Here is a 13,253-nt window from a genome sequence, read left to right as displayed (position 1 = left end):
ATAAATTAAGCCAATTCAAAACTCAAAAATTATGTAAAAAAAAAAAAATTATCTTGGAAATAAATATGTTGAACTTTTTCTTTAATCATTGATGTTTTGTGTATTTGTTGCACAAACACATCACTTTTTATTACTTAGAATTTGTAAATTAATAATTACTTGATTAAAAGGCCAAAATGTATTTAATATATTACTCTAAAAGAGAACTAGATTAAAGTTAAAATATTGTATTCCTACATGGTGTCTTGCATTGGTCTTTTTAACCAGCAGGCGGCGCTACTGAACAATTAAAACGTCTAGATTATTTTCCAACACAACTGATGACAAGCTTTTCAAAGCTACAAAAAGTTTAATCTGGTAATCACAAAAAATGTTTCAAATAGTAAACACCGCCTTAAAGACAGTTATCTACTTTTGAGTTAAATAAACACAGAATCTATCTTTCTGCTCATTCCGCCGCCCTCTTCGGCCTTACCGCTTCGGACGCAGAGTGATGACGTAAGCTCGTCGGTGTTTACAGCTAGCTGCTAATGAAAGTAAAATGCAGCAGGCAAAGCTGCAGGAACAGGAGTAGTATTTCACATTAAGTCGGGACTCATCGCTTTCAAAATGACCAACAGAACATCTTACTTTTATGACCCAGATGTGGGAAACTTTCATTACGGTGAGTTTGGTTATCAGAGAGAACCGGCCTGGAGAGGAGCTAACGTTAGCTAGCCACATGCTAGTTGCTTTCAAAAGATAATTTATTCATTTAAAGTCGTAGCATGATGAACTTTGGTGTGCATTTTCGAACTTTTTTTTTTTTGCAATAATCTTGAGAGATTTGCTTTTATATTTTTATGTGACGTTTGTGCAGTGAAATTATTCCGGCTGTGCGGTTTGACGAGCTTAATGTTTGTGTTGGCTAACAAGGTTTTAACCTGTTTTATTAACTTTATAAAGACATAACTAAATAGAAAAACTCGGACCTGACTATGTTTTCAATAAGGCAAAACTGAGGGCTCCTGAAGCAAAAAAGGACATGTACCTCAAGAGTTCATCTACTGAAGTCTTTAAAGGGATTGTACGATTTGTGTTTGTCTTTCTTTGGACTTTACTCTTTTAATCTACTTGTTATACTCTTTTTAAAGTCCAGTTTGGGAACTTGACCCTTTTCAGGTGAGAGGTTTGTTTGAACAAACCTTTGCGTCATACAGCACCTTATTTTTCTCCAGTTTCTTTATTTAAATCCACAAAAGAACCCCCAGAACAGAAGAACATTAGTTATTTTGTTTGTTACTCAATAGATAAAAGTGCTGTTAGTTAAAGATGTAACTAAAGGATTCAGGTTCTTCCAGGAGATACTGGCTACAACTTTTAAAAAATTATTTATCTTGGTTCTTGCACTTTTTTGTACAGTTTAATGCATCCAAACATTGACGTTTTGTCAGATCAGATTGATACAAATTCCTGTTGGGTTTTGTAGAATAAAGTTAATGTTTGTGGGAGTTTCAGGCAGCTGCTGCGTTGGTGCCCTTCAACATCTATTCCTAACTTTTTTGTTTCGTTACGCTCTGTCCTTTCATTGATACAACACTGCTTACATCTGCGTTGAACTGCTTGTTCAAAATGTTTACAGTTTCTCCGAGAAGCCACAAACTGTGTAAACTGTTTCTGCTAGGTGCGGGCCACCCCATGAAGCCTCACCGCTTGTCCCTCACCCACAGCCTGGTGCTGCACTACGGCCTCTACAAGAAAATGATGGTGAGCGGCATCGGGCGTTTTAATTTTTTTGTTTGCTCTTACACTTCTAAAAGCTGGAGCGTTAACCACTGTAGGCATTTGTCCCCGATTAGGTGTTCAAGCCATACAAAGCTTCTCAGCACGACATGTGCCGGTTCCACTCTGAAGATTACATCGACTTCCTGCAGAAAGTCAGTCCCAACAACATGCAGGGCTTCACCAAGAGCCTCAACGCTTTTAACGTGGGAGACGACTGGTAGGTGCTGCTGCTTTTCAGCACGGTAAAAAAGATGCAAATATCTTATTTATCAATTTCAGACAACCTTGTAGTTTTACTGACGTATTGTTAAAATTCACCCTTTCACAATCAGATTGAATCTAATCCTGCGTGTTTGTTTCAGTCCTGTGTTTCCAGGTCTGTTTGAGTTTTGTTCGAGATACACGGGAGCATCTTTACAAGGAGCAACACAACTCAACCACAAGGTAATACACACACACACACAGCAAACATCCCAGTCCAGTGAAATCATCATCTGAACTGAGTTATTTGAGTTTTGTATGAGTTCACTCACAGCTTCATCAACCTTTGGGTTCTTTTTTTTGTGTCACATCATCAAATGGTAAAATGCTAAATGGCCTGCACTTGTATAGTCCAAGGACCCCAAAGCGCTTTACACTACATTCATTTACCCATTCATCCATTCATCCACACATTCACACATCGATGGCGATAAGCTACATTGTAGCCGCAGCTGCTCTGGGACAGACTGACAGAAGTGAGGCTGCCATCACACCGGCGCCACCGAGCCCTTTGACCACCACCAGTAGGCAAGGCAGAGACTGACGGAGCGGGGTTCGAACTGGCAACCCTCCGATTACAGGACGAACCCTTACCTGAGCCACTGCCGCCCTATAGACACACATGTGCAGCAGATGATCCTTAAATCACAGAACAACAACTTGTCCTCAGGAAGTGCTACCATTTTTAACATTATTATGTTGTTTTTGTCTGTTAAAATAGCAGCTTTATGGCTTCTTTATTTAATTAAAACATTGCAGTGTTGCTAAATTAGTCAGTATGTTATTATTTATTAAATCAAATAGCATATATGTTCAGAATATGTTTACAAATAGAAACAGCCTGTTGGTTAATTAGATAGTTATAACCATTAAAGTGGACAAACTGTAAATGTTCTGCTGTCAAACAGTGTTGTTCTCGCTCCTGATGGTTTCAGAGTGAACTTCTGATTAGTTCTGATTGTGGACTACATGTTGAGGATTCAGTCAACCCAGCCCCACTTGACATTAAAGGGATAGTTCAGATCTTTGAAGTGAACTTCTTTGATAAAATTATTAACAGTTGTTGTCTGTTGTAAATAACTTTTGGAGCAGCCTCAGTATGGACAAAGAGAGTTACACTGTCATGTCATAATTAGGCTTTCCATTAGCTGCTAATGGCTGATATCGCAACTGAGCAATCCAAATCTGAAACAATCATTATAAGAATTTAAAATCTATGAACATTTAGCGTAAATAAGGGAGATGCACCAAGAAGTCGACTTGTAATGGGCCGGTTTTCAGCTCGATCAACCTTGATCAATGATTAAAAAGCAAATGACTGCTAAAAGTCTGAATGTGTATCAAATTAAAAGCAGTAAATAAAACACCTTTCGTATGCCAGTTTTCGACAGTTTACGCATTTCCTTGTCAACGTCATTCTTTAGAAAAAGGCCAACAAACAGATGTAACATCCTGAATCAGGAGCGAACTGGGATAAAGAGTTGGAAAAGTGTCAAAGAAGATTTACGAGTCAGATTATTGACCAAAGGTCCGGCTTATCTTTGTGCTCAACTTTAAGTGCCGTTGGGAAGACATTAACTTAGCTGTAATATATTATCAACAAGTAAATAATAACTGCAACAATAATAAAAAAAAAGCAGTTTGTTCACAAACAAGCACGCTCCTGTATACATGCACGTATGTGGTGGAGCTCTGTGCGCTTTAAAAAATCACAGAAATCTACCTGATCCTTCACGGGAATTTGTGCTGATTCTTCCCAACGTCTTTCAGATCTGTGACATCGCCATCAACTGGGCCGGAGGTTTGCATCATGCCAAAAAGTTTGAGGTCAGAACAAAGTTGTGTGTGTTGTCGTCCTCTCATGTGTGTTTCCTGCACGTTAAACCTGTTTCTCTCTGTGCGTCTGTAGGCCTCTGGCTTCTGTTACGTCAACGACATCGTCATCAGTATACTGGAGCTTCTCAAGTAAGAGGAACCTCCTCTGTGGGACTACATGATGTGTTTTTTAGCCACGTGTACGACTGTAACCCTCTGTGTGTTTGTTTCAGGTACCATCCTAGAGTTCTGTACATCGACATAGACATTCACCATGGCGACGGCGTCCAGGAAGCCTTCTACCTGACGGACAGAGTCATGACCGTGTCCTTCCACAAATATGGCAACTACTTTTTCCCTGGAACGGGTACGTTATGCTTAGATGCTGTGTTGTCGCATACGTGCATGCGGGGCTGGAAGGGGTTAAACGCGTGTTTCCTGTAGGCGACATGTACGAGGTGGGAGCAGAGAGCGGCCGCTACTACTGCCTCAACGTTCCTCTGAGAGACGGCATCGATGACCAGAGTGAGTACAAAGCTCTGACGTTATAAAAACACACTCAGTGCTGTTGTAACACTGTGTGTGTGTGTGTGTGTGTGTTTCAGGCTACAGGCAGCTGTTCCAGCCGGTTATAAAGCAGGTGGTGGATTACTACCAGCCGACCTGCATCGTCCTGCAGGTCAGTCTGTGTATCTGAGTGCTGTTTGGAGCAGCTGCTGCTGTTTTGAGTGATGAAGTGGTGTGTGTATGTATGTGTGTGTGTGAGAGAGAGGGAAATGACAGTTTGTTTGTCTGTTTGCAGTGTGGAGCAGATTCTCTGGGCTGTGACAGACTGGGCTGCTTTAACCTCAGCATACGAGGGCACGGGTGAGACCAGCATCCTTATATAAAACCTCAAGTGTACAAAAACACCAAAGAGTCCACGATGACACTTATTAAACAAAAGCCAAAATAAAAAAAGCTGTGTGAAAAGTCCACCCTTGCTGCTTCAGAGGTTCAGTTTCAGCCAGGAGCTGCTGATCAAACGTATTGATCACCGTCAGTGTGAGCTCCTCTAGAAAAGCAGGAGTTTTGTCAGGTTGCTGCTCTGGAGCACACGGGTGGTAACACAATGTCAAGGAGGAAAGACTTTAGCAAAGAGCTTAGAGAAGCGACTGCAGCTGCCTGTCAGTCTGGAAGGAGGTTAAAGGTCATTTAGTTTGGAGTCCATCATTCTACAGAGAGAAAGAGGAAGACAGCTGTCAATCGTCGTCCAAGCATATTCATCCCAGGGTCGGACTGTGCAATGCTCAGAGAAATTACAAAAAACCCAGGAGCTCCATCTCAGACTCTGCAGACCTCAGTTAGCAGTGCAAAGGTTAAAGGTCATGACAGGACAATTAGGAAAAAGCTGAAGAAGTTTGGCTTGTTTGGAAGAGTTACAGGAGGAAGCCTCTCTAAAAAGTACATGGCAGCATAACTTCATCATCTGAATGAACAAGACTTCTAGAAGAATGTCTTTTAGACAGAGATGTTTATCTGTAATTTACAGCAGATCAGCACAAACACCTCGTACTAACTGTCAGCACGGTGGTGGAGGGCTGATGGTTTGGGTCGACCATGAACCTCTGTAGACCACAAGAGGCTGATAAAGTCCCCCTGAGGGATATTAGGAGGTTCTACAAGCTGCTGGATCAGGGGCTGGACTTTTCACACAGCTTTTTTGTAGTGGTATCTGTTGTGTGTCTCAGTGACATACAGTATGTGTTACTAACTGCATCATCTGTCTGTGTGTGTGTGTACATTGTGTTTTTCAGCGAGTGTGTGGAGTTTGTCAAGAGTTTTAAGATCCCTCTGTTGGTTCTTGGAGGAGGAGGATACACCGTGAGGAACGTGGCTCGCTGCTGGTAAGTGCGACGCTCACGATGAAAGAACGAACGCGTGGCGCTGGAAGCCCAGCATGTTGATGAAGTTCTCCCTGATCTGTAGGACCTACGAGACGTCCCTGTTACTGGATGAATCCATCAGCGATGAGCTGCCCTACAGCGGTGAGCTGGACCTCCTCCTGTTAACCCGTACCTGCAGCTCTTAAAGCAGTGGTGTCCAGTCCTGGTCCTGGAGGACTTCAGTCCTGCATGTTTTAGATGTTTCTCTGCTTTGACTCACCTGATCTGAATGACTGAGTGATTAACAGGCTGCTGCAGAACATGAAGACCTGCTGAAGAGCAGGGAAACATCTAAAACATGCAGGACAGTCCTCCAGGACCAGGAGTGGGCACCACTGTGTTAAAGCTTTCATCTCACAGAAAATCTCCTCTGTGTCTGTAGCGCCATCTGTTGAAAGCTGACAGTAATCAGAATCCAACACAAAGCTGCAGTTCAGCCTGATAACAGATTATTACCTTCATGACTTCTCTCAGTGTGTGAGTGAAGTCAAACAGCAGAGTGTTGTTTTTGTTTTGATACTGAACATTTCTGTCGTCTTGTTTTTCTCATCATACAGTTTAGATTTGTTGTGCATTGCTTTATCATTCACATTATTGTTTTTGTTCTTTATTTCTTTTTCTGGATGTTTTTTTAATCTGAAGGATTTGTTCTGAACACCATTCATATTTGAAAATGTCAGCTCATTCAGGAGATGGGTGCTCTGACTTCTGGTTTTGTAACTAAAACCTTTCACTTTATTTCATTTTCTCCATAGAAATACATTGAGATCTCTTCAAATCTGCTTCATACTTTCTCTATTTAGTTTTTAATGAGCATTTGGCTAGTTTTAGCTAGCATTTTACTGCTTTTAGCTAGTGTTTTAATATTTGTAGGCCATTTTTGGCTTCTTTTGACTTATCATTTACTATTTATTTATTATTAACCTTTATTTTAACCAGGCAAATCTCATTGAGATCTCAGATCTCCTTTTCAAGGCAGCCTAACATGTTTGTTTTTTGACTGACGGAGGAAACCCACCAAACATGAGAACATGCAAACTCCACACAGAAAGACCCCAGGTCCAACCCAGGGTTTGAACCCAGGACCTTCTTGCTGTGAGGCAACAGTGCTAACCACTAATCCATCGTGCTTTTAGCTAGTGTTCTGCTTTTCAGTTTAACAACTTCTTCAGTAAATGTCAGTCCTCAGCATTCACAGAAAGACTTAAGGCTTCTTCTGTGGCTCAGAAAGCTTCCTCCTAACCCAGTTTCCTCAAACGTTTCATGAATGTGGCTGTTTCACTTTTAGATTTACTCTGAAATAAGCAGGAGGAGGATGATTTTTTTGTTGTTTTTCATCCTGTTTGTCTTGTCTTCCTGATTGTGTCCTCTGCAGAGTATTTTGAGTACTTTTCCCCAGATTTCACGCTGCATCCTGACGTCAGCACCAGGATAGAAAACCAGAACTCCAGACAGGTAAAAAGACGTAGTTTCATCCTAAGAAGAGACCGCAGCTTCTCCTCCCCTGCAGCCATGTTGCTTCGGTGTTAAAGTAGTCTGAAGTTGTTGCTTTCTGCTGCCTGTGGGGGGCAGTATTTGGAGCAGATCCGTCAGACTGTGTTCGAGAACTTGAAGATGTTGAACCACGCGCCCAGCGTCCAGATCCACGATGTCCCGTCAGACATGCTGAGCTACGAGCGCAACGACGAGCCCGACCCCGACGAGCGGGGCGGCGAGGAAAACTACAGCCGGTCAGTGGAGCGGCTCAGCAGGTACTTTCCACATGTCGTCCAGCTTTCACACAGCTCCTCTCTCCCCCCGATCTTCAGGCCCGAGGCAGCGAATGAGTTCTACGACGGTGACCATGACAACGACAAAGAGAGCGACGTAGAAATCTGAGCCAGGCGCTGAAGGACTGAACCCACTGTGAGCCGAAACGCACCCGGTTCATCCCGTTCCACAGCTGAACCTACGTCATGTTGAAGAGTTAGTTTGTTTTCTACAGCAGCGAGCAGTTTTTTTTGTTTTTTATGACGGACACTGAAACATTTGATGTATCATGTATTTTCTCTTTGTATGTACAAAGACTTTTCACTTAAATTGTCTTTCATGTTATCTTCGTTCTGAAATGTTTGTGGCTGTTGAAGAAGCTTACGTTATCTGCGAGGAGGAAATGATGTGAAATATACTGAACGTTTAGGGGGGTGGGAAAGAAAACTCCAACAGCAATTTAACTCAAGGTGGTGATGAAAAAGGCAAGAATCTGTCATTTGTATCGTTTTATGAGACTGACCGGTGTGAGAGCTTCGGTCCAGAAGGCATCATTCACACACCGGCAGGTTGAAGCTCTTTCGATGCGGGCTTCTACGGAAAGGTTATAAATCATTAGTATCTTTCCTGATGTGGATGGCTCTTAGAGCTTAGTTCTGATTGGATTAACAAGCTGATGGTAAGTCCAAACAAGACCAAGACCAAAGTGGATTGTTGAAGCGTTAAAACAGCTGTAATCTTCAAAGGTTTCATAGTAGTTTTATAAACCTTCACACCCCTGTCAGTGGTGCACGGCTGATTCAGCAAAAATCTAATTTTCCTGCTGGAAGTGCAGCAGATGCTGCTGCTATGTGCACTTATAACTAGCCATCACATTCCATCCAAATAAATGAATTATGACAAAGGTTTTTATACACCAGTCCTAAGATCGGTCATGTTATGTCATAGCTCCATCCGTCTGTGGACAGTTTCTCCCTCTAAACTGATAACACTTTAACAAAGAAATGTCAAACTGCACAGCTGGACACCTCACAAGTCAAAGATGATCCCTATTGATTTAAAGGTCATAGGTGACCTCATTTGTTAAACCCTTGTCTCTGCCCCAGCTTGACACTTAACAGAAATGTCAAACTTTCTGTCCATCCATGAGACAGTCCACAGTGAGTAACTCCAGATGTTTAGGAGAGAAAACGTCACACTATGGCTCCACATTGAATCTTATTTTATCAAGGCCACCTCCAATCCACAATCATGTCAATCATACTTAATACACACAAATATTCAGGATTGTTGTGAGAGCAAGTTCATGTTTTGGATTTTGATTACTCAGGTGTATTATGTACCGTAACTTTTGTTAAATTGTTTGCATGAACCACTATGAAACTTTTGAGACTGCAGTTCTTTTGCACTTTAGTGGTGGTTCTGCTCAGACCAGCTGTTCGCTCGTCAGCTCACAGTTAAACAATTTCTCCAACTTGACGTCCTTAAAGGGGGCTATCTGCAACAGGTAAGACACTAGTCTTTTATAACCGTTCTGCAGAAGTCCACTTCAAAACATCCGAACCATCCCTTTAAAAGGAGTACAGCTGTTTCCACATTTTAAACCTGTTTACACCGTTTTGTCCTCTTGAAGCCGTTTTGTTGTGAGGAGCTGGAGAGCTGGCGTTGGCTAAATCATCTCTTTGTAAAACAGATTTAAATTTTTTTATAAGTGAACATCAAGCCCTGGGGTCACAAACCTGGAAGGACTCCAGTCAAGAGCTGCTCTCCTGTCTCATTGTTCCTTTTTCTCCAGTTAACTCTGATATAAAGATTCAGAACATCCAAACTCTGAGGGTGTTATTTAGATAAAGAGACTTTTATAGGGAGGGTGGGAGTTTGGAAATGTTCAGCAGTCAGATAATGTTCTGCTGACTACATGTGGGAGGAGAAACACTGCGTACCACCTGCAGTCCACATATGGCCACAAACAGCTGCTTCCATTATTTCAACATAAGCTAATTTCATTTTAAAGATATGATCCAAAAAAAACCAACTTTTTACCCCTTTAAAGAACATGATTATGGTGCAAAACCTTTCCATCATGACACTTTGAGATGGGCTGTAAGGGTTATGTGTTGATCAGTAATGGGCTCTCCTCGATGTGACGTTCGCAGCTTGAACCAGGCGCCTGCAGGACTGTCCTGATTTCTGATGGAGTACCCTTTTTGTCTAACTGTAGTTTGGAAGTAAGTTTCTAATTACTAGGAGAGAGTTAGCTTTTTCTTGGTAAGAAAAGAAAAGCACATTAACCTGTTATCTTGAGAAAACAAACATTTATCAAGATGAAAAAAAAGGAACAAAATGTGCATGTTTACCTAAAATAAGTTATTTTACAATAGTTTTTGTTTCTACTGTCACTCTGTTATCCATCTTGAAGATCACATGAGGCTCACTGCCTCTCTGTAGAAATATAGTTATCTGGTGCCGACCAGCAACTCGTGGAGTTCATTCTGAAGTTTGTGCTCCTGAGCTTCGTGGGAACAAGAACAGTGTCCGGGTATCGTAAATGTCAGAGGAACTCAGAACCCAAAATGCTCTGCCCTTAAACCAAAACTGCAGAAAATGCAAATGCTCCTGCTGGATGGGCATCTGGATAAAAGTCAGCCGTAATGACTTGTCCAACTCTGCGAACAGACAACTCAGAGGTACTCACTGGGACCTGTGAAATCCTCCACTGTGGGGAACCTGCATATAGTGGGTCCCAATTATCATGGGCCTCCAGGAAAACTGCAGACTATAACCATATGTTGTGGTGACAGTAACACATGGACCCTCTGACTCTATCAGAAGCTGGCAGGATCTGCTAAACTGTAAGGAAAAATATGGTGGAAGGGGTGGGGTTAGGAACCTTCAGCCTATAAATGCTGGTCCTTCTCCCCATCCTGGAGTTCAGATAACTGGAGCCTGATGTCTACTGGTCCCTATAGCAAACTCTTACGGTTAAGATACGTAAAACTAGCCATCCTCAAGATATTCTACCTGACATCTATTGCATAGTAGAGATGTTCATCTGCATGCTGCCCTAAGAGGACCACATGTGGCTAAGTGGTCCACACAAGTCGTTAAAAACAGACTGTGTGGTTTCTGGCACCTTATAGCCTAAAAGGTTTTCTGCTCTGTTCCTCCAAACTGTCCCACAGTGGATGGGACAGGTGGGGAAACAGCAGGTGTAACAGAACCTGTGTTGGCTGGTAAACAAGCCAAGACGATGGCTGTCTCTGTCCATCTCAGGAGAAGGATTGAGGGGCATCCTGCTTAACTCAGGGGAAAGCAGCATGACTCCCCCTGAGTTTTTGGCTTAGAAACCAGCCAATAACCTTCAGAAGAGAAGACACGATAACTACATCATCATACGCTTTCTCATCCCCTTCCACTTCATGGCAGTGGGAAAGAAGGGGCTAATCCAGGCCAAAATGTCAATGAAAGATGATAAAGAACAGCCTATGGAGGATGATTACCCCAGCAGGACTGCCAGCTGATTCTCCAAACACAGAACATCTTTTGGTTCTTTTTTAAAGGGAAGAAGACCCCCACACCCCAACAATTAAATGCCCTAACGGTGGGCCATACAGAGCATCGCTATAATTGTTTTCCAGTTGTTCAGTCTCACCACAGTTTGCTTTGCCCTAATTTAACTCTACTTGGTTTGACTTAATCTTAGTCGTTGTTGTTTCGGCTTCTTCCTTCTTCAGGAGTCACCACAGCGAGCAAACTCGCACAAACGATTTGGCAAGTTGTTTTACGCCGGATGACCTTCCTGCTGCAACCTCCTCGTGTCCCCAACCAACAACCACATTTATTACAGTAGGACCTGACAAGTCTTGGACCCAGCGGGCCGCAGGTACCTGACGCTGCTGGAGCTTCTCAGCCAGGAGCCTGCTAAGTCCAGGCCCGGCTACGTGGAAGAAGAGTGGAGATCATCAGCGGCGGGTCAATGACGCCTCATGAAGAGTGGGCCCCATTCCTCTAACTGGTGTCGACACTGTGCATCACTCAGTGGCGACATCTACCGGACTTAAGAAATCATTGCAGGCAACCTGGACAGAGTTGAGAAACTGAACCATCATTGAGTGTGACATGTGGACAACATGCTAACTGAAGTAGATGTAGTCCAGTTAGTTTGAATATGAACAAATATTGACAAAACATACACTTTAAGCACTGGGGTAAGATGAACAAGTGTTAAATCCTCACTCCTTTGATTTTATATTCATTTGAAAATATTGAAGCTTATTTTTCCTGTTTAAAGAAATTCTGTTAGTATAACATTAGTCACATTTGAAATGTAAAATTAAAAACGAAGCTTAAACATTTCAATCACTACGGAGATTAGATGACCCCGTTCAAGGTTCTGATCACTGGACGTCTTCTGTAATGACAAAAGGTAATCATTTAAATAGAATTTTCTTCAAACAATTTGACTAATTTTTCTTACTAGACAAAGTGAACTTATAAATTTCATATATTTAATTCTATCAAAAGATATCAGATTAGTCTGTATTTTTTCTTTCTTCAGGCTTAATAAGAAATGTAAGGGATAATTAAGGACAAAGGTCGTACTTTATCCAAACGACATCAGAGCGGGACGAGCTCTGAGATGAGGACAGTTGTTGGAAAGATGAGTGGAGGTCAGAGGTCAGAAAGAGGAGGGGTTGGTCCACACTACATTTAACAGGAGGAAATGAGCATCAGTTCATCAGGACGTTCTCTCAGTAAGTTTCCTGGAAATGTGTCATAAAGAAACAAGTGGTATCTGAAGATATTGAAAAAAGTAACTAATTATCTTTAAAAAAACAGCATTTTTAACTCAACATAAGTCATCTCAATATCAGGAAATAACTTCTCAAAAACTAAATGTTATCGTTATTAGGATGATGAGAACTTCTCTTGGAATAATTTCTGAAGATGACGTGTTTTGTGTTCATGAATTAAGTTGGCCATAAAACAAAGCAGTGGTTAAAGCAAAACTTTTATTTCTCATTCATCCTGTGATATATAGAACTTGTTACACAACAAACAGTACTTCAGGACACACTTCTGCTTGCAATTTAAAATCTCAATACATTTTTTTACTGTGCCTTTAACAAACCCCATCAGATCCAAACATCTTTATGGCAATCTGCTGAATGATTAGTCTAAAAACCAGGTTCAACCTAACCCATAAAATGCAGTTTTCATCTCTTCAGGTCCCAGTTAAGGGTTTCTGAGGAGATTACAAAACGCAGAGCAGTCGGCGTGAACTCTGAGCACGTGGTTAAATGTCAGATTTTCACCTGCATGCACGTCCAATCAAAAGCACAGGATTGATTGATTTCATGTGAAAGAAGCTTGTGGTTGGTGATAAGCGGTTTAAATAAGGAGTGGAGTCTGTGGTGCAGGCTGACATCCTGAGACCAACGAAGCTTCTCTGCACTGCAGATGGGACGAAATGTCGTGCAAACGTCAGAACGTCAGAACTGAGTGCAGGCCAGGTATCAGAGTGGCAGTCTGGTTTTAAAGTTGGAGGGGGGGGGTGACGGCGACTGGATACTTCAACACTGATAACTTTAAATAAAAAGCTTACTTCACATAAACACGAATCAACACGTTAAAGCGCATCATATCTGACTTTTGTTTCCTCCTCAGCAGCGTCGGAGCAGCTCGTCTCTTGTTTCCAGAAACATAAATAATGATAACTCTGTAAAAAGCTGGTGGAGA

General features: G+C 41.9%; 1 protein-coding gene across 1 annotated transcript; it reads left to right on the top strand.

The window, feature by feature from the left end:
• Nucleotides 1-478: 478 nt before the first annotated feature.
• Nucleotides 479-7,859, top strand: hdac3 (histone deacetylase 3). Its single transcript, XM_017423089.3, has 15 exons — nt 479-664; nt 1,664-1,746; nt 1,839-1,981; nt 2,127-2,208; nt 3,796-3,852; nt 3,935-3,990; nt 4,074-4,207; nt 4,285-4,365; nt 4,446-4,519; nt 4,643-4,707; nt 5,637-5,726; nt 5,809-5,867; nt 7,141-7,220; nt 7,338-7,495; nt 7,574-7,859. The coding sequence occupies exons 1-15, from the start codon at nt 610-612 to the stop codon at nt 7,641-7,643; spliced, it is 1,287 nt and encodes a 428-aa protein (XP_017278578.1). The 5' UTR covers nt 479-609; the 3' UTR covers nt 7,644-7,859.
• Nucleotides 7,860-13,253: the final 5,394 nt, after the last annotated feature.

This window comes from Kryptolebias marmoratus, linkage group LG9 (assembly GCF_001649575.2).
Source record: "Kryptolebias marmoratus isolate JLee-2015 linkage group LG9, ASM164957v2, whole genome shotgun sequence".
NCBI lineage: Eukaryota > Metazoa > Chordata > Actinopteri > Cyprinodontiformes > Rivulidae > Kryptolebias > Kryptolebias marmoratus.
The sequence above is the reverse complement of the archived record's forward strand: the minus strand, read 5'-3'. Positions and strand labels throughout refer to the sequence as shown.

Coding starts and splice junctions, on each gene's coding strand:
- hdac3 (XM_017423089.3), top strand. CDS start 610: ATGACCAACAGAACATCTTACTTTTATGACCCAGATGTGGGAAACTTT. Junction 4,708..5,636: donor CTCAGCATACGAGGGCACGG/GTGAGACCAGCA, acceptor TGTGTTTTTCAG/CGAGTGTGTGGAGTTTGTCA. Junction 7,221..7,337: donor AAAACCAGAACTCCAGACAG/GTAAAAAGACGT, acceptor TGTGGGGGGCAG/TATTTGGAGCAGATCCGTCA.